Source organism: Boleophthalmus pectinirostris, unplaced genomic scaffold (assembly GCF_026225935.1).
Source record: "Boleophthalmus pectinirostris isolate CB_2022bp ecotype Guang Dong unplaced genomic scaffold, ASM2622593v1 HiC_scaffold_23, whole genome shotgun sequence".
NCBI lineage: Eukaryota > Metazoa > Chordata > Actinopteri > Gobiiformes > Gobiidae > Boleophthalmus > Boleophthalmus pectinirostris.
The window spans coordinates 6,284,513-6,311,229 of NW_026571207.1; the positions used below are offsets into that span (position 1 = coordinate 6,284,513).

The following is a 26,717-nucleotide window of genomic DNA, read 5'->3' on the forward strand; positions in this document are numbered from 1 at the left end:
CTCATTGTAGTATTTGTTTTCATACCTGACAGTTTTGACTGCTCCCTAGCGGTCTTCCTCAGAGTGTTCATGTGATGTTGCTGTGACGTGTCCAATCAGCTGACAGCCCCATCTGCACACGTTTTCGTATTCAGTGCCCACGGGACTATAGACTGGGATGAGGGGGCTTTTTTACTCTCACACACCTGGGATACTGTCTTGAGGAAGTTGGACTGCAGATGGCGCTGACGTCCTGCCCCCACCGGTAGGAAGACAGTGCCAAAACCTGTATAAATCAGCTGACCAGACACATCAGAGCAACATCACGTGACCACTGTGAGGAAGAGCGCTAGGGAGTAGTCCAAACTGTCAGGTATGAAAACAAACTCTTGGTCTGAAAAAAGAACCTAATAACATAAATTATCGTAAGACCAAATGAACCTCATTGGACAAGTACACTCAACGACCACACAACTGAATCTCCCTTTATGAGTAGAACAGTGTGCGTATTCAAAGAGCCACTCTTCCACACGGTGCATCCCTCTGTACCTTTAACCAGTCCTCCATGTCTCCGTCTTCTAGCACCTGGAGTTCCTCTCCCTCCATCACAGACAGCTCGTCTGACTGACAGGCCTGCACAACACAACCAAACCAGAACACTTTTACAATGAATGTCCAATATGGAAATGAAAATCTCCAACTATCACCAGTGTACAGATCACACACATCATGTATTTCCAGAACTTAGAACCTGATGTGTGTCCTGATGTGGACATGACAATAATAATAAAAAAAAAAAAAACATATAAAGAAACAAGGAATTTTAAACAAGTGTTCGTGTTGAAAATGCTTTAGTTTGTTTAATTTATATGTTTAAAGTGCATGGTCATTTCACTAAAACATAGCAAACATGATTAGATTGAAGAGTTTATCAAAAGTCTTGTGTTCATAATTTAACTTCTTGGTTGAACATGGGCAGCAGCTATGACACACGTAGAGGTAATTCCTAACAGCGGTTACCTAGCAACCATAATGTCAACAAGGGTTAAATCTTGTCTAAATTACACTAAAACGTCACAAACCAGGAAAACTTTGGAAATGACAACTTCCGGTGAGCTCTATTTGCGGTAGTAAGTCTGAAAAAATCTAGGAAAAAAATAAGAAAATGGCTCAGTTTTCTTCATCTTAGGTTTTGTTCAGACTGCAGGGCTTAACGCTCAATTCGGACTTTTTTGTGAAATCCAGTGTTTTTGCGAGGTTGTTCACATTTCCAATTAAATGTGACTTGTATGTGATCTCCAGTCTGAACATAAAACAGCCCAAAGTGTCCCGCATGAGCACTGGAGGACACGATGACGTCAACCGCAGCGAGCGTGCTCTGTGTTTTCGGAAGTTGTCCAAACATGGACGCGAGCATTGAACACCTGGCGATTTTAAAGTTCCTCTCGTACCGGAGCCAGAACATGAACAACTTACTTGTTTTAAGGAGGAGATTGAGAAGGAAAAGGACGAGGTTTTTGGCCGTGGCGTTTTGTGGGGCAGCGGCAGCAACGTCTGTAGAAAGGAACGTGTGGATGCGGATACGTAGCCAAGAGTGGCGAGCGGCACGGACTTCATTAACAATTTTCGGCTACTTCAGCGCAGAATAGTTAGATATTTGTGGCTTGTTGATAATGTGTAGGTCAGATGAATGCACTTTGGCCGTTCAGACTGAAGTCGCATGTCAAAAGATCGGATATGTATCGGTTTTAGGAGCACATATCGAAGTGGCCTGGGTCGCATTTGAAAAAAATCGGATCTGTGTCGTTCAGACTGTCATTAAAAGATCAGATACAGGTCACATAGAGGCCAAAAAATCGGATTTGGGTCGCTTCAGGCTGCAGTATGAATGTAGCCTAAATGTCATTGTAGCGTTCCATTATGTTTGGGTAATCAACAATTCCAACCATACCTCAGTTTTCATCATTTCCCCACTGACGCACAACTCCGAGCGCACTGGGTACATGCCATTAGAAGAGATGAGGACGCCAAATTCCAGATGATTCCAAACAGCACATACGTCTGCAGTTTTCATTTTACAGTCGGTCGGCGAGCCCAGTGTCGGGAACTACACCGGAAGTTTTCATCGCATGTTTCCAAACGTCTTCCTGGTTTGTGACGCCTATAGTTACCAAGATGTCCCCGCTCTGGTCTTCTTCTGTCAGACCAAAGCTGGCACTATCAGTCAGCAGTAACATAAGGAGCATCTAGTGGTGATATGTGAGAATACAACAGGCCAGTCTAATTACAAATGGTAGCTTTAAACAGCCACAAAAACATTTTCTTTGCGTTTAAATTGTCCCTGCATTTTGGTCGATCAGGTGTATTTTTGTACTTTGCTTTTTAATTTTTGTTCAGACATTTACCACAGTTACTTTCCCACCAAACATATGCACTTTAATGTCATACTTAAATCAAAACTTTTACTTTTCTCTCCAGCCCCATCCCCATCGCGGGTACCTGGTAGCTGTAGAGGACTCTGCAGGAGGACGGGCAAACACAAAGAGCAGTAGAGGCGGCGGAGTCTACGAAAATGTCCGCCTCCTCCTCAAACTCCTCCAGGTCTGTCAACTCAAAGTCTTCCTCCTATAAACACAAGATACACATAATAAGCCATATTTAATTAAAGGTTCACTTCTCTCAAACTGAGAACACTCTGTTTGACTTTGTGATGTCATGTTGTAATACAGGAAGTGCTCCAATGTGTTTTTAAACTCCACACACCTTCACTAGATTCAATTGGGTCATTTCAGATCTGGAATTTCCAATCTCTACTGAACTGAAGTTAAAAGAAGCTGTTAACTTAAAAACTATCACTATGACATCAAAAGGTGGAACAGAGCATTTTGAGCTTTGGGGATGAAGACAGACAAATAATAAAAGGTCAGTCAAACGTGTGAATGAAAAAAAAACACAACTCCAGGTCTGTTTTTGATGTAAGAAAGAAAGCAAGTAAGAAAGTTTGGGAAACACTGAAATAGAAGTAAAATTCTCCCCCCTTTATGCCCTGTTGGATCAATATTGTGGTGTACTGTCAATAAAATGATCTATGTATGCAGTTAAAATACTAAAAAAAGTGAAAAGCAAACAGAAAAATAAAAAGTTTGAAAATATTTTTGAAAGCCACATATTGCCGTACTTGTTCATTCCCAGTGGACTTCCTGCTCTCGCTCAGCCTCCTCTCTTGCTCCAGCTCCAGGTGGGCGGTGTGCAGAGCCTGCTGCACACGGTCCTGTGTCCCGGGCACACTGTGGGACAGGAGCTGCAGACGGGCCTCTGCCTTCACCCTGCTCAGCTGACACACATGTAATCAATCCGGTTAGATTCAAAGTCCAACCCAGGTTTTCCCCCGTGCCACATGACATGTCACCACCCACTGCCCCGCCCACTCCACCCAATTATCCAATCACAATGAGGCAGACTGAGTATAAGAAGGTCCCTGACCTCTCATGCCACAGTTGTGTGGGAGAAAAGCCAGAGACAGAGTTTGATGGTCAGTGCAGCAAAACATTTAAAATGTATGTTCTCATGTCTCACTTGTGAACCTCACACTTCACATGACTCTTTTAGAACCAGACCTTTTGTTGGGACATTGTAATGTGTGCTTGGCATTTGAACTGGTACTGATAACTGATGCTAATGCTAACATGCTTATGCTAACATGAGTGTCAGTCATTTTGTTTGGTCCTGAGCTGGACAATGTATTTATAACTGTGCTAACTAGCATCAGCATGCTAACTGTTAGCACATGCTAACATGTGCTCCATGTGAGCTGTCATGATTCTGGGTTAGATTTTGATTATTGTATTGAACTGTTGTAATGTTTAATGCTAATGCTAACTTCTAATTAGCTAGGAGCAGTAAGCATAACAATGTTCTAAGAAGCCTTTTAATGTGTGCACAGGCCAGGTGCCCAAATACAGGGTCAAACCCAACGGAGAGCTAAAAGACGTCTCCGGTCTGGTCGGAGGCTAACAGCCTGTCCTCTCACTCTTCTACCTACACAAACTACACAAACTACTCAACTGTCTGACAATCTGTGCTTAATGGACGTTGCACCTTTCACAATAACTGATTACAGATCTCGATTTTACAGTGTTTGTTAAATCGAGATCTTTGAACCCTTCCACTTGAGGCAGGAACTCTCCACACACCTGTAGAAGGCAAGGAATTTTTGTTTCCAATCGAGAACCACAAGCTTGGATTTGGGGAGCAACACTGATCATTTTTTTCCCCCCCTCAGTTTAAACAATCGGCTCATTGTGTGATGGATTCTGATCATTTTCTGAATCTCTCTCCACTTTAGCTTTTATTTCTTGCTTGTCTCTTCAAGACAGCCTCATGGTGAATGGATGGCTGCTTGTACCTGAGTCTTCCTGAGGGTGTCCTGCACCTCTGTGATCTTCTGCTCCACACTGGCAGATGTTTCTCCAGACAGAAGCTTCAGACGGCTCTGCAGCACCTCCAGGGCCTGAAGACACAGCACACCACACTCTCTCTGCAAAGCTTCACCAACCTTTCCTGTTTGCCAGAGCCTTTCTAGCTTGCTTAGGCCTATTGCATTTTTCACTCAGAAGAAGGGCTTGACCCCGATAGTTCACATAGTGGTGATATTAAAATAATAAAACAGTGACAGCTCTAAAGAATTGCAGTGCAGATGTGTTTTTTTTGTTTTTTTCCTTCTAAAATGTTTCTTTGGACCCAGCACGCAGTCACAACTTTTATCAGATCTATCTACCAGTACTATAAAACTATACTTCATTTACCCACTAAATTCGGCAAATAATGCATAATAAAAACATAATAAAAACATTAAAAAAACATCATACGCACTTTCAGTAAACTTTAATTCAGTATATTCATCTCACATCTTGTATCAGGCCAAATTAAGAAAACTGTATGTTGTTATTGAAAGCTAGAAGTGTTTTTTTTTTACTTGAAACTAGTAAAATATAAAATTCAATCTAACACTCTTTTATCAAGTTATATATCCTGTAATTATGTGTACGAATGGAACATGAATGCACAAGGACTCCAGCTGGCCGTGCACTGTAGAGTTAAACCAGTGTAATCCCACATATATACAGGAGAGGTCCGTAATAAAAATCAAGACATTTCCTCTGTCGGAAGTCATTTTCAACCTGGAGGTACTGGTCTGAGGAGTTAGGTTAGTCCTGCCCTAGTTATACCCTGAAATTGTGAACAGTTGAACAAAGTCAAAACTGTTTCTGATGCGTGTGTCAATCAAAATACATCTCTAGGTAAGATAAATGTTAGAGATATACCATTAGGAAAAACTCTTTTTTTTTTTCATAATATAGCTGTTTCACTCTTGCCCAAACACCACTTCAAAATTCGGTCTAAATTGAGACAACCTCAGAACTTAAACCTGGACTATACCGGGACTACGACAGAATTCGAATGGGATCAAACCAAAGCAGCCATATGTTCCCTTATTTCTACGATTTTTTTTCTCAAAATTAGACTATAAATCAAGTCTTTTTTTTTTTTTTTAATACCGCATTCAAAGGGCCTCTACATTACATCTGTAGTCAACTGCTGCTGGATAATAGGTCAGGGCTAATTGATGACCAAATTGGGAGAAATGGGGATAAATTCTGATGCAATTTGATGATAAAGGAAATGTGGCTCAAACTATGCCCAAACCAGGACAAGTGTGAACTCACCCTATTTGACCAACAAAATCAAAAAAAAATTGGACATTACCCTCTCCCCGTGTGCGATGACCTTGTAATCTTTGGCTGCTTTGGAGGCCCATTTCTTCACCTCCCGCTGCAGACAGCTCTGGTCAGGAGAGCCGCTCAGGTCCTGGAGAACATACACCTGCAAGTACCGTACAAGTGTGAACTACTCCGAGACCAGTGCCAAATATAAAAGAAGGCCGTAAGATTTTGGAAAAAAAGTAAAAGAAATGCCAATGCGATGAGTTTTGTTTAAAGGGCCCATATTACCGTGTCTTCTGATCTGTTATGTTTCCTCATCAGAAACATACTTTGCTGTTGTGTTTTGTTTCACACACACACATTTAACACACAAACCCTTCATATTTAACAGGAGTTTTTCTCTCAAATGGAAAATTCACTATCCCACCTCGTGATGTCTTGTGGTAATATAGGAAGTGCGTGTGTTTTTAAACTCCACACACCTTCACTACAATCATTTGGATGATTTCAGCCTTGGAACTGTCTACTAAACAAATGGTGAAAGTTAGCTGTTCACTTGAAAACTACCCGTTCATGACATCATAAGGGGGGACATAGCATTTTGAGTTTGGGGATGTAGACAGACTAATAATAACACAACTCTGGGTATGTTATTGAGTAGGTGACCACATTCTAACATGACTAAAAGCTAACCGGAATCTATTTTATGCAATACACAACCTTTAAGAAGTAGGATTCTGGTCACAGTGCACATTGTAAACAACATTTGAGAGAAGTCTGAAATCTGAACTGCCCAATACAAGAATCCAATTAATTTCAGAACATGTTTGTAGAGGTCTAAACTACAAGATTTTCTACTAAAAAAGATGGAATATTATGTTTTTTGCAGGGAATATTTCATTAATTAAATAACCGCCAGCTCAAACTGCCTTTTTGTTTCAAGTGTGATATATTATGCATTGTAAAAGTTATTCAAAGATGGCTGAATGCAGATGCTATTGTTCCAGGGTGGAGACTAGAGAATGGCAGGGTACCTGATCTTTGGGAGCGGGCTGGAAGCTGAAGTTGGGGGGATTGCTGAAGGCGGAGGACTCCTGGAGAAACTGCTGGACACTCCGCTCTCTGGTCACCTGCAGAACATGAGTGCACACAAGGTTATGATCTTTTGGGCACTGGGTATTTGAACAACTTAAAACAATAAGCAATCAAAAAATCAAACTTTCAATTTCTAATCTATTCTTAAATTTTAAAATGTAATACAAAAATAGGGCTTTCAAATGAATAAGACAACAATGAGACACGACTCTATAATGTGGGAGAGAACAGATGTATATATGTAACATATATATATATATATATTAGGGGTGTAACAGTACATGTATTCATGCTGAACCGTTTCAGTACGGGATGTTTGGTTTGGTGCGTGGCTGTGCATGAGTGAGTTCACACAATTGTGGGTGTTTTTACATTCCGTCACTACATGTGCAGCTACACAGAAGGCTTGGCTCTTTAATATTCACGAGGGAATTCGTCCGTGATTGGGGTGGCAGTGTTTCCTGCAGTGCTTTATAGTTAGGGCGCCGCCTTGACAACAATTGCCCCCCTCCTTGACTACATCCCTTCGAACCAAATGAACCCTTGTAAAACTACAGTCTTTGCGCCCCGGTCCTCAAACAAAACGCAAATGGTTTTACATTTTGTTTCCATACTTTCCCGAAAATGAACCGAACCATGACCTCAAAACAGAGGTATGTACCGAACCGTGTCTTTTGTGTATGTGTGTGTTAACTACATAACTAAGTACTTTTTTCCACAATAATAATTCAATATCACATTTCAAGATAATGTAGTATAGCACTCAGTGTCTGTCAGCAGTGTTATATCTATTTCAGAAGTGTTACATCTATATGAGTAGGGATCATCATTTGAGAGTTTTTTTTGTTTAGTTTTTTTGTCCATGTGTTTATGTTTGGATTGGACACAAAAAGGGTTATAGCAGCCATTTTAAGCTGTGTTATACATTTATGTCACCAGTGTTACTTCCATCAGTATCTAAATGTGTGCTTACAGTGAGGGCGTACCTTGCGGAGCGTGTCCCAGATGTGGCTATGCTGTGAGTGAGTGGACGCACACGTGTCCAGCTCCGTCCCACACAGACGACTGAAGTGTCCCCTCAGCTCCTCGTACACACTGCCATCCATCTGCTGCACAGAACAACTTCACAACTTACTAAATACTTCCACTTACAAAAGCATACATTTATGATTAGGCAAAGTGCTTTGTGCTCAGTGTTGGGAAGGTTACTTTTAGAATGTAATCCCCTACAGATTACATATTAAACACACCCCAAAATGTAATTTGTAACGTAATCCATTAAATTACTTAAAGTGAGTAACGTAATCTGATTACTTTGGATTACTTGATATTGTCATGTTTTTTTAAACGACATGAATGTAGCAACCACATCCTCAAAATTCGTGTTTGTTGTCTTCAATTTGTCTGAGCCCAAGTCTCCATGAATAAGCAACTGTTTGCTGTAGAGAAACAAAGACCACGAGATCTTAATATAAGAGGTTTTGTCTGTTAAAAGACAGTAACAAGATCAGCCTTTCCTTCACCATATTAAAAAAATATTATTGATAGAGAAATTATATGAGATCACCTTAAATTATGTCAACCTACTGTTAGGTGTCATGTTGTTTAGTCCTGGTTTAGTCCTGGTTTAGTCCTGATTTTTAGACCTGGTCTAGACCAGGTCTTTAGTTCTGGTTTAGTCGTGGTTTAGTCCTAGTTTAAACCTGGTTCAGTCCTGCTTTAGTCCTGGTTTAGTCCTGGATTAGTCCTGGTTTAGTCCTGGTGTTAGTTCTGGTTTAGAGGCGCACAGGAGGAAGTGCGGTTTACGCGAGAAAACGCGGTCCACACGCGGCGCACGAGACGGCGGTGTCCGCGCAGTAACTACGGAAGGAGAAGTGGTCCGCGGGTTCTCAGGTTGATGACGATGATGAAGGTGTTTGTGTGTGTTTGTGTGTTTGTGTGTGTTTGTGTGTGTGTCCACTCATGTGGCAGGTCACTATAGGACAGTAGTGCAGATATTATGAGTCTATGCAGGTTGTTTTCACTAGTGCCAGTAGCTCCTGTTTCACATTTAAGTTGTAGGCGATTTTATATTTGTTTTTTTTATATATATATCTCACATCGGGAGAAGAATTTCCAAGACACAAATGCGTTTTTACCAATGCACTGCTGCTTCCACTGTGTGACTGACACCGCCAACTTTAACATGACGTTTCCATCGCTCTTACTGTCGCGTTCTGTTTGGGCTTCAGGCAATGAGTGAAATTACCGAAATAAAAAAAATAAATGGGATGTAGCACAAAATGTGAAAACAGGAAAATACCGCCTTGTAATCCACTTATTTCAGCAAAGTAACTGTAATCCAATTACCACTCATTGAAACAGTAACTGTAACGGAATACAGTTACTCATAATTTGTACTCTGATTACGTAACGGCAGTACATGTAATCCGTTACTCCCCAACACTGTTTGTGCTCAATGTTCAATGTAGAGGTCTGAGCCAGACTGAATTTTCAGTCTTGCTTCTGCAAAGAATTGTAATTTTCAGTTCCGCTCCCACTCGCAAGTCCCGCAAGATAGGGATGTTCGCTTTCTTAAGCTCTACGAAACACGGAGAAGCGGAAAGGAATTGTCTAAAATGTGCGCAAGATTAGACCACATACGCAAATTTAGGCTGCTTAAAATGTTTTTATTAAGGCCAAATAAAATATCCAGCACAAATTATGCATGATAGGCATACATGTATCATTTGTGTATTTTACTTTACACTCATATTTAGTTTGATCCCGCCCGAGCCTGCAATGAGCTTTCAAAATGGGTTGTGTCAGTTCAGGCGATTATTCTGTACTGAACTGTAGTAATTTGATGGTTTTGGCGGGGTTTTTACAAAGTATTGTACAAATGTGCAGGATCTGTAGTGAGTGCAGAGCGTGACTGACATCTGTGGTTGAGAAGAAGGCCCTAAACAAGCTCCTGTCCATCCTCAATAACCCTCAGCACCCCCTACACATCAGCGGACAGGAGAGCACCTCCTGACTGACGGGGGGTTGTTCCTGTCCTGCGCCACAAACACACTCTGGAAGTCATTTGTCCCACTCGCCATACACCTGTACAAAACAGCTCTGCAACTGATGAATGGAAGAGGACGGACTGCTGTGTTATTATGTTTGTTTCATCGTTGCTGCTGCTGCTGACATTTAAATTTCCCTCGGGATCAATAACCATATGCCGTCAATGAGCTAATTCCAACTGAATTAATGAATTACATCTGCCACTAACGGAACAAAACATTATAAAAACCCAAAACGGAATGCAAGTTCAGTTCTGTTACATCCATGTTAGTTCTGTAACATCCATATACAGTCGTCCCTCACTACAACACGGTTCACCTTTCACGGCCTCACTGTTTCGCAGATTTTTTTTTTTTTTGTGTGCAATTTTTCATACTTTTTTTTAGAGCATATCAACGTGAATTATGTTCCTCCTCCTGCGTCCTGATTGGCTAAGGGACTGTAAATCATTGTCAATCAATCCCCTCCGTGCCGTGTCTCCTGTACAGTACAGAATGTGTTCAGCTTGACAAATTTACATAAATGTTGGATCTCTAGCAGTGTGATTCTGAAGTGCTGCATGTTTGCAAGTTTTCTCCCCGACAAAACCCACAATGTTGACGAAATGTTCTACACCGACAAATGTAAAAGAACTGACATTACGTTACCTCTGTTTTAATTATCATTATCATTATTATTATTTGTTTCATTCATAAAGTATAAAAAGACATTAACAGTGTCACAACATCAAACATACAAGAAATGAATGAAAAGAAGCAGAAGAGTATCATAATCTTATGTTATCTGCCCCCTTTTCCAGACAGAACCATCAATGCCAATAGTCACTTTAAAACATTTCAGACCGGTACATTTCAGTTCAGTCACAACCAATCACATCATCTGCAAACAGAAATCTTCACTATTATGCACAACAGCTTAGTTTCCTTTTTCATACATACACATTGCACTGGATTTTATGTGTTTTTAATGCTATCATTGTACTTACTTCTTTCATATTTTTAATAAGACTGTTCAATAAATTATCTCCTTTCACAGTGATGCTTCACTCCATAACTTTGGTTCTGAATCTGTTTTTTTTTTTTAACCCTTATATTGTGTTAGGGTCAAAATTGACCCGTTTTCAAGTTTAGGTATGTAAAAACTGCCATTTGCTTTTTTGTACCGGAATGAGGCTTCATCTAATCCTCAGACACAACTATTTTAACGCAACAAAATCAATTTTCACCATTTTAGTAAATTGTAAAGGTCTGAAAAAAAAAAGTGACATCTGTGGTGTTACGGGTCAAAAATGACCCGGCAGAGAATAGTGGCTGTTTTATGCATCACTTACAAGCTGTAGGCTGCTCTGTGGATCAAATATGGCTCAGTGTGTCCCACAACACACACACACACACACACACACACAAAAAGGTCGTCTTCACCCACGTGAACTCTTCTCTTTCTTGCAGCACATTGATACATTTTGAATCTAAAATAAACATTGTCATATATAAACAGGGTTTTAGTGAGATATTATCAGCTGTATTCTGTTGCAGCATCAGTCAACATGAGCAGGTTCACTGTTTATGAAGCGCTGGATCAGATCTTTGGTCATGACAGTGATTCTGAAGACAGAGAGGAAAGTGAAGCTGAGGAAGATGTATCTGAGGATGAGGATGAGGACATAGACTGAATAAAAGAAGTGGACTAAGTGAGTGTGACGTCACCCACAGCGTTTGGCGCCGCTCAAATGAAGCTCACGGTTACAGGAGCGAATCTAGAGCCAGGTTATATGTTATGAATAGGATTTTTTGGACGGACAAAACAGCCAAAAATAAATAAAAAAATCTGGATCATGTGTCGCAGGTTAATATGTATATTTTAAGACCAAAATGACGAGGTTCACAGCAGCAGGTACAGAGAGAAGGACGACAAGATCCTAACATAAGTCAGGTGGAGCCAGAGTCAGAAGGAGCCGGAAGAGCCTCCTGGAGAACTTCCTATTTGGAACGCGGTGGCTACAGCGTTAGTTATGTCCATTCATATATACGTCTGTGGATGAGGATGAGGTTCAGTATGACCCTGAACAAGAGCACATGTGGTGAGGAGAACCCAGATGTCACAAAGACTGAAAGAGACGTCTTCAAGTCAAGAAAAAGTGGCAGTTCATGGTCACCAAGCCTCTTGACACCCAATATAATTATATTTATATAAATTAGATTTATATTATATGTATTATATATACAATTATTATGATTATAGTATAATTATATAATAATTACAAATTTTATCACTATAGGAAATATAATTAGTGAATATAAGCAGTTTTTGTAATCAAAAACGAGTGGTATATTTTAAGATAAAAGGTCTGTGCAGCCAAAAAAAAATAAAAAAATAAAAATGTTTCCATGGACATGAACACATACTAAGTTAGTTATGAGGGGAAAAACAATATTGGATGATATCTAGTGTTTTTAAGTATTTTCAGGCTGAGTTAAATCATGGGTCAAATTTGACCCGGTAACACTAAAGACGCGTGTAGCTTTCTAACACAATACAAGGGTTAAACATGTATGTAGGTTCCTTTTTAAATTGTACTGGTTTGTTCTCGTCTTTGAATATTTACAGGTAATACATTGCACTTTGCTTTACACGTGACTTTGAGGAGACTTAAGTCAGCAATATAATGCCATTTTCAACACTTCAAGTTGAACAGATAATGGGTAAGGACTGTTGGTGATCATTCTCAAAGCCCTGTTCTGTAGAATAAATAATGTTGTTACCTCCATGACTGCGGGCAGGTCGTGGCTGTAGTAGTGCTGCTGGTGAGCTTGTAGCGCTGCCAGGGTCAGCAGATACTCATTCCTCACTTCAGTCAAACGGTCGTCACACTCCTTCAGCCGGGTATTCACCTGGACAGAGGCTATTTCTATTAACTTAGTTGAATTAAAAACTAATGTTACGATAAAATTCTTAACTGGTGCTACCTTCGTGATCATCTTGTGTGATTTGAAATGAAAGAGGCCATGTTCGCTCTTTCTAGCTCTGGTATAAAAATGCATCAGTCATTTATGGAAGGTATACTAAACTTTAAAACTTGACTATGCATAAATGTGACAGATCTTCAGAGTGATTACCTGGCGTGTGCGTCTGCAGCCTTCTCTCTGGCCGTGTGAGCGATGAGACTGAGCTGGTGGTAGCTCTTCTTGATGCGCTGGAGCTCCCTCAGAGAGTCCAGGAGTTCTGCCTGGATCTTCTGCAGCTGCTCCATCCCCTGCACAGAGAAAAGGCTGAAAGACTAAACGTTTTCTAATGTAACAGGTCTTCAGCAAAATGACATAAATAAGCATTACTCAGGTGAGTTTTACCTGTACCTCCAGGCCTTAAACCATAGTTGAGTGCTCATTCATGTAAACTGTTTAAACTAAATTCTTGTTGTTAGACAGGAGTGTTTGTTTCCCTGCATTACATGTTTCAGCTGCTTCCTGTAGCCTTCCTCAGAAATCTCATGTGATGGTGTCCTGACATGTAGTGCCTTATAGCTTCTTTCATGATTTATTTATTTATTTATTATTATTAGGGGAAGCTTACACCCCCTGATGTCTTCTCGAGGACTGCATCCCACGTATGTTATAAAGTGTACGCTCCCTCATTCTGATTTAAGCTCCTTAGTCTTCTCTTTGAGATCTCAGTGGTCTCTGATCCAACAGTAGTATTTGTGAATGGATCAGAGAGCCCATCGAGATTGCAAACAGGGGTCCAAGGACCATAAATTGAAAAATGTGGCACTTCTGAGGTAGTCCACAGGAGGTAGCTGAAACTTGTGAAGAAGGTAAACAAATGCTCCTGTTTGACAAAAAAATATAAATAAATAAATAAAAAGTTCTGCTTAAACCTCCAGGCCTTAGTTTTCATGGACTTTGTGTAAATAAATATTGACAGTGAGAAAATTTGATAGCACAATGAAGAAGGATGTCTTTCTTAGTTCTTGTTAATGAGGGCAGCATTTGGGCACTGACCAGATCAGACGTCTTGATGAAGTCTATGGACATGTTTTATTTTATTTATTTATTTACCTATGAAAAGTACAATTTCTTGCTAAATTTACTTTCAAAAGTAAATATAACTACTGCCCTCTTCCAGAGGTGCTAATACTCTAGTCTGGGCTCACCTTCTTTGCATGATTGTCTTTGGAGCTGCGCAGACTTCTAGAAGTGTGCAGTGTCAGCGAGCGATATTCCTCTGAGGCTGAGAGTCGTGTTGAGGCCATCTGGGCTGTGGCATCTACTATGGCTCTCCAGACCCCAAACACACTGCTGGAACACAAAACCACCTTCACGTCAGAAACACAGAGAATTATTCAGGAACTATTTATTTATTTCTGTATTACAGATCAGGATTTACCTAGAAGAGATGGAGTCCGAGTTTGCTCTTTGCCAGTCCTTCTTCTGGTACTGCACGGCTAACCTCTGCAGAGCCTAGAAGCACTTTCACAGTCACTCAAACAGGCCTGACATGCCACTATGAATAACATGCCACTATATATAAATATACACACCACTTTCACTTTCATTTCGTAGTTCATTTTGGTAGGAAGTTGGTGTGTACAGCTGCTACCTTGCACCACTACATACTCTACAGCATTACTGCCATTTCTTTGTTAGGTTTAAGATTGTCATTTTGTGGTATGTGTCCATATGCAAGACGCAGTATACTAGTACCACGTCCTAGGATCCGAGCGGGGACGTCCACTGGTGGAGGGTTGGTGGTACAGTGTCTCATTTCAGTCCCAGTCCCATCTCCCCTCCTATGCAGTGGTATTTTTGCACACGCCTCACTCTGCATGATTTTGTTGCCCTTCAGGTTCATTTGGCTTGTGAGTGTGTGACTTCACAGAGCACAGTGAGCACCCTGCCCCTATGTCCCGCATTCAGCACTCTGTGTCCTGCTGTTGTTCTGTAGTACTTGTAGTACTTGTAGTTGTAATTGTAGTTGTCGTTATAGTAGTAGTAGTAGTTGTAGTAGATGTCGCTGTAGTAGTTGTTGTAATAGTAGTTGTCGTTGTAGTAGTTGTAGTAGTAGTTGTAATTGTAATAGTAGTTGTTGTTACAGTAGTAGTAGTTGTAGAAGTTGCCATTGTTGTAGTTGTTGTAATAGTAGTTGTCGTTATAGTAGTAGTAGTTGTAGTAGTTGCCGTTGTAGTAGTTGTTGTAATAGTAGTTGTCGTTGTAGTAGTTGTAGGAGTAGTTGTAATTGTAATAGTAGTTGTCGTAGTAGTAGTAGTTGTAGTAGTTGTCGTTGTAGTAGTTGTTGTAACAGTAGTTGTTGTTGTAGTAGTTGTAATAGTAGCTGTAGTTGTAGTAGTAGTAGTAGTTGTAATTGTAATAGTAGTTGTTGTTACAGTAGTAGTAGTTGTAGAAGTTGCCATTGTTGTAGTTGTTGTAATAGTAGTTGTTGTTGTAGTAGTTGTAGGAGTAGTTGTAATTGTAATAGTAGTTGTCGTAGTAGTTGTAGTAGTTGTCGTTGTAGTAGTTGTTGTAACAGTAGTTGTTGTTGTAGTAGTTGTAATAGTAGCTGTAGTTGTAGTAGTAGTAGTAGTTGTAATTGTAATAGTAGTTGTCGTAGTAGTTGTTGTTGTAGTAGCAGCAGTAGTAGTAGTAGTAGTTGCAGTAGTTGTGGTAGTAGTAGTAGTTGTAGTAGTAGTAGTAGTACTTGTAGTTGTTGTAGTAGTAGTTGTAGCAGTAGTAGTAGATGTAGCTGTAATAGTAGTAGTAGTAGTAGTAGTAGTAGTAGTAGTAGTAGTAGTTGAGGTTGTAGTAGTAGTAGTAGTAGTAGTAGTAGTGTAGCAGTAGTAGTAGATGTAGCTGTAATAATAGTAGTAGTAGTAGTAGTAGTAGTAGATGAGGTTGTAATAGTAGTAGTAGTATATTTTTGGTGTGGTATGTTTTATGTAAATCTCAGAGGAGTCCATTTTGCCTTATATAGATAGTATCTGAGTAAAACTGTAAACAAGTTTGACCTCTCTCTGTCTGCTCACACATCCCCCACCCCCACCTTCCCCTGACCCCCGCCCCCCGCTTTAGCCCTCACCGCCCCCACTCTCACGGGGCCCCCTCAATTGGCCCCGATCAATTGGCAGCCCTTCCAGGAAGCACCGCACAGGCACAGGGACCAGAATAACTCGTACCTGGGCGTAGTCTCTCTCTATGGCGGCCCGCTGCTTGGTGAACAACCTGAGAGGAGAGAAAAGGAGAGGCGCAATCAGATTTGGACACAAAACAGCATTTCAAATATAGCAAATCTCATGATCAATTATCACTTTAGGCACAACAGGAGAATACTGTAATCTGATTTTACTTCACTACATTTGAGAGCATGTATCTGTACTTTCTACTCCGCTACATTTTAAATTTGGACTGAAAAGTAAAAAGTACATTTCTTTATGCTTTGACACCTGCTGAAATGGCTGAGAATTTAATATGAGTTAATGTCCCAGCTTCGAGCAAACCAAATACACAAAAACAGTAAGTAAAATTAAGAAATCAATTGAATCAGTTAAAATCAGCTAAATTCTTGATCAAAATCACTTTATCAAAATCATTACATTTGATACTTGTATTTTTTTTTTACTCTTAAAGGACTTTTTAAACAAGTAGATTTTTTCATGTGCTACTTTTACTTCTATACGTGCATTCCGAATTTCAGACTTCCGGTCATCGTGCAATGCATACTGAGACTGCTGGGAAAATCAGGTGCCACAGTGGGGCACCAGTCGTAAAAACTGTAGTAGTAGTAGTAGTAGTAGTAGTAGTAGTAGTACCTGATCTCCTCCAGGAGCTCTGTGTCCTGCTGTAGTTTGCTCTGTAGTTTTGTGAGCTGGTCAGAGAAGAGCTGCTTGACCTGCTGGATTTCTTTAATCTGAGAAAGAAGAAAGTTCACATCAAATTCTGTTTTCCTCCAAGTAATGCAGATAACTGAAGGGTGAAGGGTGAAAGGGTAAACAATGTTATACTACTAAACTGAACGCTGAAGAACTATAAAGTTAAAAATGTCTGTATCTCATCAAATTATAGAATATTGTTGGATTTAACACAAAATGTGTTGGCTGACCACACAGATCCACTCTTTGAGATAATTAGCATTGTTATAATAAGTCACAGTTGAGGTCGTATCTGAAGTGAGCGTCCTCGGATCATGTTGGGAATCATCAGTTCGATCGGTGTTCCAAGACATTTTTTTCAAGTCAGAGATGGGATATATACTAGTTAACAGTTGCCTAGAACACACCATTAAATTTATGTCACCCCTGGATTATTATGTTAGAATTTGTATGACTCAATATGCAAATGACTCAAAATACACAATATTCATTTAAATTAATCTAAAATCAAATGAATCTTTAATAAAGAAATAAGTCTGCTGACTTCCGTGTTATAAGACTGTAGTGCTCAGTGGGAGCTGATGTCGCCATAAACATAATCTTAACAAAGAGTTGTGAAGTTGACAACTGATGGTTATCTGCACCTCGTAATATTCTAAAAGGTTCGCAAAAACCCCGGAAGTGCAAGTTCGGGCACCAGCCAATCAGCAAAGAGCCATACATTCTGTGTTGGCAACGATTCCCGAGATTGAGGATTTAAAGTCGGAACAAAGAGAATGTTTGGTGAATTTTATCAAAGGGAAAGATGTTATTGTCCTTCTTCCTATGGGATTTGGGAAAAGCTTAATATAGCAGTTAGCCCCGTTAGCGCCGCATTACATACATCATAACCAAATAGCAGCGATTGGTTAAATAAAAAAAGTACCCGCCTACTCTCGAGCAAACAAATTATAACGCTGCGAGTTCAGACTGTTTCTATGAATATGTTGTTGGTGCTGGGGTTAATCAGCAGAATGGTATATTGAAAACAAGCTCTTAAAGATGGCTCAAACATGCACGAAACACTCTAAATACAACCTGGCGAGGGTAAACGAGAAGGAGAAATGACTATAACATGGTAAAAAGCTCTAAAAAGTTGGCTAGATCAGTTTAAAAACCTGTTTGCATTGTGTCACTATGGTAACTCCTCCATACACTGCAAAAAAACAAAATCTAGTCAAGTTAAAATGACTTGAATTAAGAAAATTTTACAATGATTTGCAATTTCACTTGACAAGGAACATTATCTGCTAATGGAACAAGACTTTTTGTACTGAAAATATGAAAATACATCTTGCTGCACTTAAAATAAGAAAAACAACAACTTTTTTGCACTTAAAATAAGAAACAAAATTGACTGTTGCCTGAATTAAGAAAAACACACTTATTCCACTGGTAGATAATTTTACTTGTCAAGTTGAATCAACTCATATAAAGTAAAATTTTCTTAATTTAAGTCATTTTAACTTGCCTAGATAGTTTTTTTCCAGTGTAGACATTCTGCCACTTTCACCCCCAGCGTGATGTCGCTGTAAAGTTCATTTGGACTGCAGCTTCTACACGTCTGTTGGAATGTAGCCTGTAATTATTAACTGCATTCTATTGTGGCATGTGCATTTGGCAAATAGCAGAGTTGGGTAGAGTAGCCAAAAATTTGACTCATTTAAGAGTACACTTAAATAGATTAAACTTGACTTCAGTAAAATGATCCACCAGTGGAATAAGTCTGTGTTTTTCTTAATTCAAGCAACATTAGATTTAGTTTCTTATTTTAAATGCGAAGAGTTGTTATTTTTCTCATCATAAGTGGAACAAGATGTACTTTCATATTTTAAGTACAAAAAGTCTCAGATCATTTTACTCGTCAAGTGAAATTTACTCACATCATGACAAAACTTTATTCATTCAAGTCTCAAGTTAACTAGATTTGAGTTTTAGCAGCGTACTCTACTGATCCTTCAAAATAATACAATAAAATAAAACATAAAAAGTAGTGTTTAGATGCTGCATCTGATTTTTAACACATAAAAGCTAGTATTATTAGGAGAGACACAAGAATGAGACAAACGGTGTCAGGAGAGCTGCAAGAAACACAAATGTTCAAATCGTTTCTTATTCAAATGTCACATAAAACTTTTGTCACTTGTAGACAGAGGTGGGACCAAGTCGTTGTTTTGCAAGTCTCAAGTCTTTGACCTCAAGTCCGAGTCAAGTCCCAAATCAAATACAGACAAGTCGAAGTCGAGTCTCGAGTCACTGGCTCATAAGTCCAAGTCAAGTCCAAGTCGTCTGCTTTGAGCTTTCATTTCAAGTCTTTAAAACACCAGTACCAGATTTTTTGCAATCTATATCACATTTAAACTAAACTGTACTTAAAAAGTCATGGTATATTTGTATATGAGTTGTAGAAATGCAATTTTTTTCCTTTTGACTAGATCTTGTGTGGATCATTACGGTCAGAATAGAAAGAATTCAGATTGAAAGTGCTAAATAACAGTTATTTTGTTGTGTAATCTGCACTGAAATGGAAGGATCATGTTCTTTGTAGTCCTTGATTTACTGTATTGTACTGTATATTTCTGTATTGTATTGTACTGTATATTACTGTAGTACATTTGAGAATACCATATCAAAGTACTTCAGTTCCATCCAAAGTAGCAAACTGAGAAGTGAGAGGGACATGTTCCAGTTTGTTCCTGTAAAATTAAGCACCACATGGATCAACGGTAAAGAGAAAAGTATTAACTAAAAACATATTTTTAGGAGTAACATCGAGTCTTCTCAAGTCAGAGGCCTCAAGTCCGAGTAAGCTGCGAGTCCCAAATCTTAATCCATTTTATCAAGTCAAGTCTCAAGTCCCAAAAATAGTGACTTAAGTCTGACTCGAGTCCAAATCACAACTTGCAAATCCCACCTCTGCTTGTAGACTTACTCACAGTGGGAAGAGGAACCACAACTTTTACTCAGATAAGATTACTGTTACACTTACTCGAGTATGCAGTTCAAAAACTACAATGTGAAATCCATTAAAGCTCCAGTATTACACAAACCTGACAAAACTGTGAGCTGTGAGTCTTGTTAAAGTGTGTTGTTACCGCAAACACAAACAGGCCTGGAGTTGTGTTTTGTTTCATTCACACGTCTGAGTTATTCTTTATTCTTAATCTGTCGATATCCCCAAAGCTCAAAATGCTCCGTTCCACCTTGTGATGTCATGAAGTGGTAGTTTCCAAGTGAACAGCTCCTTTTACCTAGCCTGATTCATCCGCCAGTTTCACTTCGTAGAAACCGTCTGACCTTGCAGCATTAGAATTTGTTCGCTTGATGGTAAGCGGGTACTTTTTTTTTTATTTAACCAATCGCTGATATTTGGTCGTGACGTATGCAATGCGCCGCTAACGGGGTTAACTGCTATATTAAGCTTTTCCCAAATCCAGTAGGAAGAAGGGCAATAACGTCTTTCCCCTTGATAAAATTCACCAACTTTTTCTTTGTTCCGGCTTTAAATGCTCGAGCTTGTGAATCGTTGCCAACACAGAATACATGACTCTTCGCTGATTGGCTGGTGCCCGAACTTGCACTTCCGGGGTTTTTGCGAACCCTCTAGTGTACTCTGGTTCCTGATCTAGTCGCTGGAGAGAAATAAAATTGAGCGGAGGCACTAGGTGGCGCCAGCCTGACGACCTTTTACCTTGAGTTCAGTAGAGATTGGCGATTCCAGAGCTGAAATGATCCAAATGATTCTAGTGAAGGTGTGTGGTGTTTAAGAACACAGTGGAGCATATAACATGACAAAGTGGAACACCGTCAAATTGCTGTTGAAAATATATTTAAATCTGCTTTTTGCGGTTACGGTTTACCTAAAGATGTACGCAAGAAAGAAGGAAAGAAAGGGAAAATAGAAACGAAAGAGTAACTACCTTAGTGGGCGGCTGCATCCTCGCTCGTCCGCTCTGCTGGTGCTTTTGAACGACACTTCCTCTTTCTGTGTCTGCACTCCTTTCTCTCTCTGCCTCTCTCCTTTCTCTCTCGCCCTCTCACTTGCTCCCCCCCTCCTTTCTCTCTTTTCTCTCCTGTCTCTCTCTGTCGCTTTCCTTCTCTTTCTCTCCTCTCTCCCTGGTCTCGCTATCACTGTTCTTTGTTTTCTTTCCCTCTCTCTTCTCCTCTCCTCCCAGTCTCTCTATCACTCTCCTCCCTTCCTGGACTCTCTGTCACTCTCCTCTCTGTCTTTCTGTCTCACTGTCGCTCTCCTTCTCTCTCTCTCTCTCTCTCTTCTCCTCTCTATCTGGTCTCTATATCACACTCCTCTTTCTCTTTCCACTTCATCCCTCACTTGCTGTCTCCTTTCTCCTGTCTCTCTCTTTATTACTCTCCTTCTCTCCCTTTCTCTCTCTTCTCCTCTCCTTCTAGTTTCTCTATCACTCTCCTCTCTCTCTTCTTTCTCCACCTCCTCCCTCACTTGCTGTCCCTCCCTCTCTCTCCTCCTCCATGTCTCTCTCTCTTCCTTCTAGTCTCTCTCTTCTCCTCCTAGTCTCTCTATCACTCTCCTCTCTCTCTTTCTTTCCCCACCTCCTCCCTCACTTGCTGTCTCTCTCTCTCTCTTCTTCTCCCTAGTCTCTCTATCACTCTCCTCTCTCTCTTTCTCTCCTCACCTCATCCCTCACTCGCTGTCCCTGTCTCGCTCTCTCCCTCTCTCCTCTATCCCTGGTCTCACCATTACCCTCCTTCTCTCTCTTTCTCTCTCTCTTCTCCCCTCTTCCTAGTCTCTCTATCACTCTCCTCTCTCTCCACCTCCTCCCTCACTCATTGTCCCTCCCTCTCTCTCTCTCTTTCTCTCTCTCTCTCTCTCTCTGATGCTCTCCTTCTCTCCCTTTCCCCAGTCTTGCTCTTGCTCCTTCTCTCTTTTTCTCCATCTTCTCCTCTCCTCCTGGTCTCTCTATCACTCTCCTCTCTCTCTTTCCCGTTCCACTTCCTCCCTCTCCCTCCCTCTCTCTCTCTCTCTCTCTCCGTTCTCCTCTGTCTCTCTCCTTCTTCCTCTCTTTCCCCGAATTGCTATAATCCTCTTTCTCTCTCTTTGTCTCCTCCTCTCCTCCTAGTCTCTCTATCACTCTCCTCTCTTTCCTCTTTTCTCAGCCCTTCTATCACTCCTTTCTATCCTCTCTTTGTTTTTGTTTTTTTTTTGTTTTTTTTTGGTGTAATCTAGGACCTTTTTAATCCAGTAGTAAGGTTGCAGATTCGACTCCCATTTTTCAGTGATTTATTAAAAGATTAAAACATATTTTCCAAAAAAAAAAAAAAAAGATTATAAATAAAATAAATAAATAAATAAATACAGTGCACATTTCAAAACAATATTGCATAAATAAAACATGATTTGATGTCATAAATATTAAATAAATCGGCTAATAAGAAAAGCGTTTACATGAGTTAAAATGCCGACGAATATTGTTTGAAGAGATTTTGACTCAAAGCAAACAACATCTGCTAATGTGAGCTGTAGTAAAAAAATAAAAATAAATAAATAAAATAAAATAAATAAATAAATAATACTTGGATGGATGCTACTAATGGCCCTGCTGTGCAATTTCGCTTCGGAATTTCCCCATATCATTCTTCAAATTGCTGAAGAAGGCCTGAGGAGAGACGCTGGACAGGCAGCTCTGAGACTCAAAACCGGTATAGCTCTGAAAAAGAAATGAAAAATATATCATCAAACTGCAAATAAATAAATTCTCATTAGTAGTTTGCACAAAATAAAACATTCAAGCTCTCATATTACGCTATTTTCTGATCTATGTTCTGATCAATGTTTCCTCGGGATGTAACAATAACTGAAATATAGTGATATCGTACAGTCAGAGCTCTCACAATAATATCATGGACCATCAGAATTTATCAAATTACAAGTCTCTGCAAGTTATGGTGCAGTAATAGCTAAAAAAAAAAAAAAAGACATAGGGAACTACATAGACCATGATCCTTTGCTCCATTTCAGTGCAGACTACATGAAGAAATAACAGTTCAAGTCTTGTCAAGGCATTTTAAGAGGAAAAAGTTGAATATAAACAGTTTTAGCTGTTTTGCCTCCACAAAATATCGCAATAAATATCGTACAGTGAGATGTATATCGGGAGCTTTGCCACGATATCGCAAGAGATATCGTATAGTGAGACTTGGATTTCACCGCTAATGTTTCCTCATCACAAACACGAACTGGAGTTGTGTTTTGTTTCATTCACACGTGTTTAACGCAAAAACCCTGCGTATTTAGACTGAGCTCTTCTCTCAAAAAGGAAAAACGCTCTGTTCCACCTTGTGACGTCATGCGTGTTATGCATTTCAGCCCTGGAATTGCGACTACACCAGGACTAAACCAGGATTACTCCAGGACTAAACCAGGACTACACCAGGACTAAACCAGGACTACTCCAGGACTAAACCAGGACTACACCAGGATTACTCCAGGACTAAACCAGGACTACACCAGGACTAAACCAGGACTACACCAGGACTAACCAGGACTAAATCAGGACTGAACCAGGACTAAACCAGGACTACACCAGGATTACTCCAGGACTAAAGCAGGACTACACCAGGACTAAACCAGGACTACACCAGGACTACACCAGGATTACTCCAGGACTAAACCAGGACTACACCAGGACTAAACCAGGACTACACCAGGACTAAACCAGGACTAAACCAGGACTACACCAGGATTACTCCAGGACTAAACCAGGACTACACCAGGACTAAACCAGGACTACACCAGGACTAAACCAGGACTAAATCAGGACTGAACCAGGACTAAACCAGGACTACACCAGGATTACTCCAGGACTAAAGCAGGACTACACCAGGACTAACAGGACTACACCAGGACTACAGGACCAGGACTAAACCAGGACTACACCAGGACTAAAGGACTAAACAGGACTAAAGGACTACAGGACTCAGACTAAGACTAACTACAGGACTAAGGACTACAGGACCAGGACTCAGGACTAAACAGGACTACACCAGGACTAAACCAGGACTACACCAGGACTAACCAGGACTAAAGGAACAGGACTAAACCAGGACTACACCAGGACTAAACCAGGACTAACCAGGACTAACCAGGACTAAAGGACTAGGACTACAGGACTAACCAGGACTAAACCAGGACTACACCAGGATTACTCCAGGACTAAACCAGGACTAAATCAGGACTAAACCAGGACTAAACCAGGACTAATCTTGGACTCAAGAGAAGAGAACCCTCCCTGAGCCCGTGGAGCAAGGTGTCCGCAAAGCTGTATCGGGCGACGGCTTCCATGGGGCGCAGAGATCTGCACCGGTCCTTTCGCCCGCGGTCACCCGACAGTCTACGCTGGCGCAACTTCGAGCCTGTCCCGATAGTGAGTCCTGTTTTAGTCCTGGTTTAGTCCTGGTTCAGTCCTGGTTTAGTCCTCCTGGTTAAGCCCTAGAGTTAGTCCTAGTTTGGTCCTGGTTTAGTCCTGGTTCAGTATGTGCGGCATCACGATCAATGTTTCTTCTGCTCAGTAAATAAAGCCTGTGAGGTGATGACAGTCGAGTCACGTCTGAATGAATTAATATTCGTACTGAAGAAAGTGTAACCGTTTCATTTCATTTCGTGATTGTAATTCTTGAAATCATAACTTTTCAACTCGTATTCTAATAGATGCTTCAGTTAGAATGCTTTTAATTTGTGTGCGATTTATCACGGGCACGGGTGGGCAACAGGTGGAATATTAACATGTCTGGGCGGATGTTGGTCAAAAATGAACCCATGCAGGACTCTGACACTCTCCAAAACTGCTTGGGGTAAAAAAAAAAAAAAAAAAAGAAATATTATGAGACGTACTTTGCAGTTCTTTTGCACTCTGGTGAGTGTTATGATGGTCCCGTTGATTACAGCTGAACTCTCCGGCATCGTGAGGCTCAAAGCCCTCAGAGCGGAGATGTGGTACTCCGGGAACACACAGCTCTGCCCCAAAAAACACAACAACAGGGTTAGAAAGGCACCATTTCTCCCACATAGTCTCAATGGAGTCCAAATCATCAAAGTCTGAGTCGAGATTTGTACTCTGTAACGTGTAAGCGACGTCTTTTCCTCAATTCCAGGTGTTATTGCACAAAAACCCTTCAAAAATCATACATCCTTACTGTAAGCAGGGCCACCTCTCCACAGACCTGACCTGTAACTTTGCTTCCTAACATCGCGGGGAGAGTGGGGTTTAAATTTTCAGATTCTTGAATGTCCCAGATGGGGAGCAAGAGCAAGTTTTCCCTTTTGATTATGTTGTACTTTTCCATAAAATATCCAAATTGTGACTTGTATGACAAAAAATCAGCATGGAAAAAAACTATAAATGAGTAAAATTAAGAACATTTTACTTTATTTGAGTAGATTCAACTTGACAAGTAAAATTATGTACCGATGGAATAAGTGTATTTTTCTTAATTCAAGTAACATTCGATTTTGTTTCTTATTTTAACCCTCTAGGCGCCACTGTTGACTTAAGTTGACAAGATGCTGCTTTTATTCAAGCTAAACCAGGTCTAAACCAGGTCTGGACCAGGACTAAACCAGGTCTAAACCAGGTCTGAACCAGGACTAAACCAGGTCTGAACCAGGACTCAACCAGGATGAAAATAGGACTAAACCAGGACTGAACAGGACTGAACCAGGTCTAAACCAGGACTGAACCAGAACTAAACCAGGACTAAACCAGGACTGAACCAGGACTGAACCAGGTCTAAACCAGGTCTGAACCAGGACTCAACCAGGATGAAAATAGGACTAAACCAGGACTGAACAGGACTGAACCAGGACTAAACCAGGACTAAACCAGAACTGAACCAGGTCTAAACCAGGACTGAACCAGGTCTAAACCAGGACTAAACCAGAACTAAACCAGGACTAAACCAGGACTGAACCAGGACAAAACCAAGTCTAAACCAGGACTAAACTAAGATGTCAAAATTGAAAGTTTTGGGAAAAAACCTCTGGCACCTAAAGGGTTAAGAGCAAAAAGTTGTTGTTTTTCTTATTTTAAGTTTCTTATTTTAAGATGTATTTTCACATTTTAAGTACAAAAAGTTTTATTCCACTGGCAGATAATTTTACTTGTCAAGTGAAATTTACTCAAATCATATTAAAACTTTCTTAATTCAAGCCATCTTAACTTGACTAGATATAGTTTTTTTGTAGCATTAACAATATTAATTATAGATTCCCCCGTCTGCCACAAAAATCTAAATTTTAACTATATTCATTTTAGCAGCCCCCGCATTTGCAATAAAAAAGGCAATAATTGTCCAATAGAATGTTGTAATGCCATCTGAAACCCTGCAATAGCCTTCTTGAACTTAAAGATGGATTGTGTAACTTTCCCGGAGAGAGTCCACAACCTGTTTGTCTCCATGGAGATGTTGATGCTTTAGTTTAAATTGTCCACATTATGGTATTGAACTAAACCACCTTGCATGTTTTTTATTGCTCAAAATATCTGGCTATGTGGCTTGCAAGACTCCATGGAGATTTTTAGGTTTATGGCAATACTGTGGAACATTTTGGGCACATCTCCATGGAGACAAGCAGGTGAAGGACCCTCTACACAGTCCAACTTTAAGACCACGTTTGATCAAGTCCCGAGTCGCTGCTATTGAGAAAAAAGTCCAGTTTTCTAAGTCCTCGATTTGAGTCCGGATCAAGTCCAAAAATGAAGTTAAACATTAGACTCACCTCTGATACATTTACGTTCAGGCACTGGCATTTCCTGTCCTAGAAAGAGAACAGAAACACATCACGTCAGCGACAGCACCTCTGCTTTTGTCGTGGATATGAGCAGAAATCTATGGAAGCCCATTTCCTCCAGTAAATAATAAATAAAAGCCTACAAAGAAAGTCTTAATTATGAGTTTTTCTTTCGAAGTTGACCCTACGCCTGCTCTCACTATGCAAG

The 26,717-nt window shown here is 40.3% G+C and overlaps 1 protein-coding gene across 4 annotated transcripts in view; it reads right to left on the reverse strand.

Annotated features, from left to right (window-relative positions):
• Positions 1–21,237, reverse strand: part of LOC110162192 (F-BAR and double SH3 domains protein 1-like) — a 29,293-nt gene extending 8,056 nt beyond the window's left edge. The window contains exons 1-15 of one of the 4 annotated variants that reach the window (XM_055159489.1): positions 20,667–21,237; positions 16,648–16,745; positions 16,015–16,060; positions 14,232–14,305; positions 13,999–14,140; positions 12,965–13,101; positions 12,815–12,872; positions 12,611–12,739; positions 7,784–7,906; positions 6,737–6,832; positions 5,746–5,862; positions 4,385–4,489; positions 3,158–3,313; positions 2,479–2,604; positions 529–612 (exon numbers count right to left, since the gene is read on the reverse strand). In XM_055159489.1, coding sequence (XP_055015464.1) covers positions 529–612; positions 2,479–2,604; positions 3,158–3,313; positions 4,385–4,489; positions 5,746–5,862; positions 6,737–6,832; positions 7,784–7,906; positions 12,611–12,739; positions 12,815–12,872; positions 12,965–13,101; positions 13,999–14,140; positions 14,232–14,305; positions 16,015–16,060; positions 16,648–16,745; positions 20,667–20,684 — 1,509 coding nt within the window. In that variant the 5' untranslated portion in view covers positions 20,685–21,237. Of the gene's footprint in view, positions 1–528; positions 613–2,478; positions 2,605–3,157; positions 3,314–4,384; positions 4,490–5,745; positions 5,863–6,736; positions 6,833–7,783; positions 7,907–12,610; positions 12,740–12,814; positions 12,873–12,964; positions 13,118–13,998; positions 14,144–14,231; positions 14,306–16,014; positions 16,061–16,647; positions 16,746–20,666 lie in introns of those variants that run through there. The other 3 variants (XM_055159490.1, XM_055159488.1, XM_055159491.1) reach the window with 3 other exon arrangements.
• Positions 21,238–26,717: the final 5,480 nt, after the last annotated feature.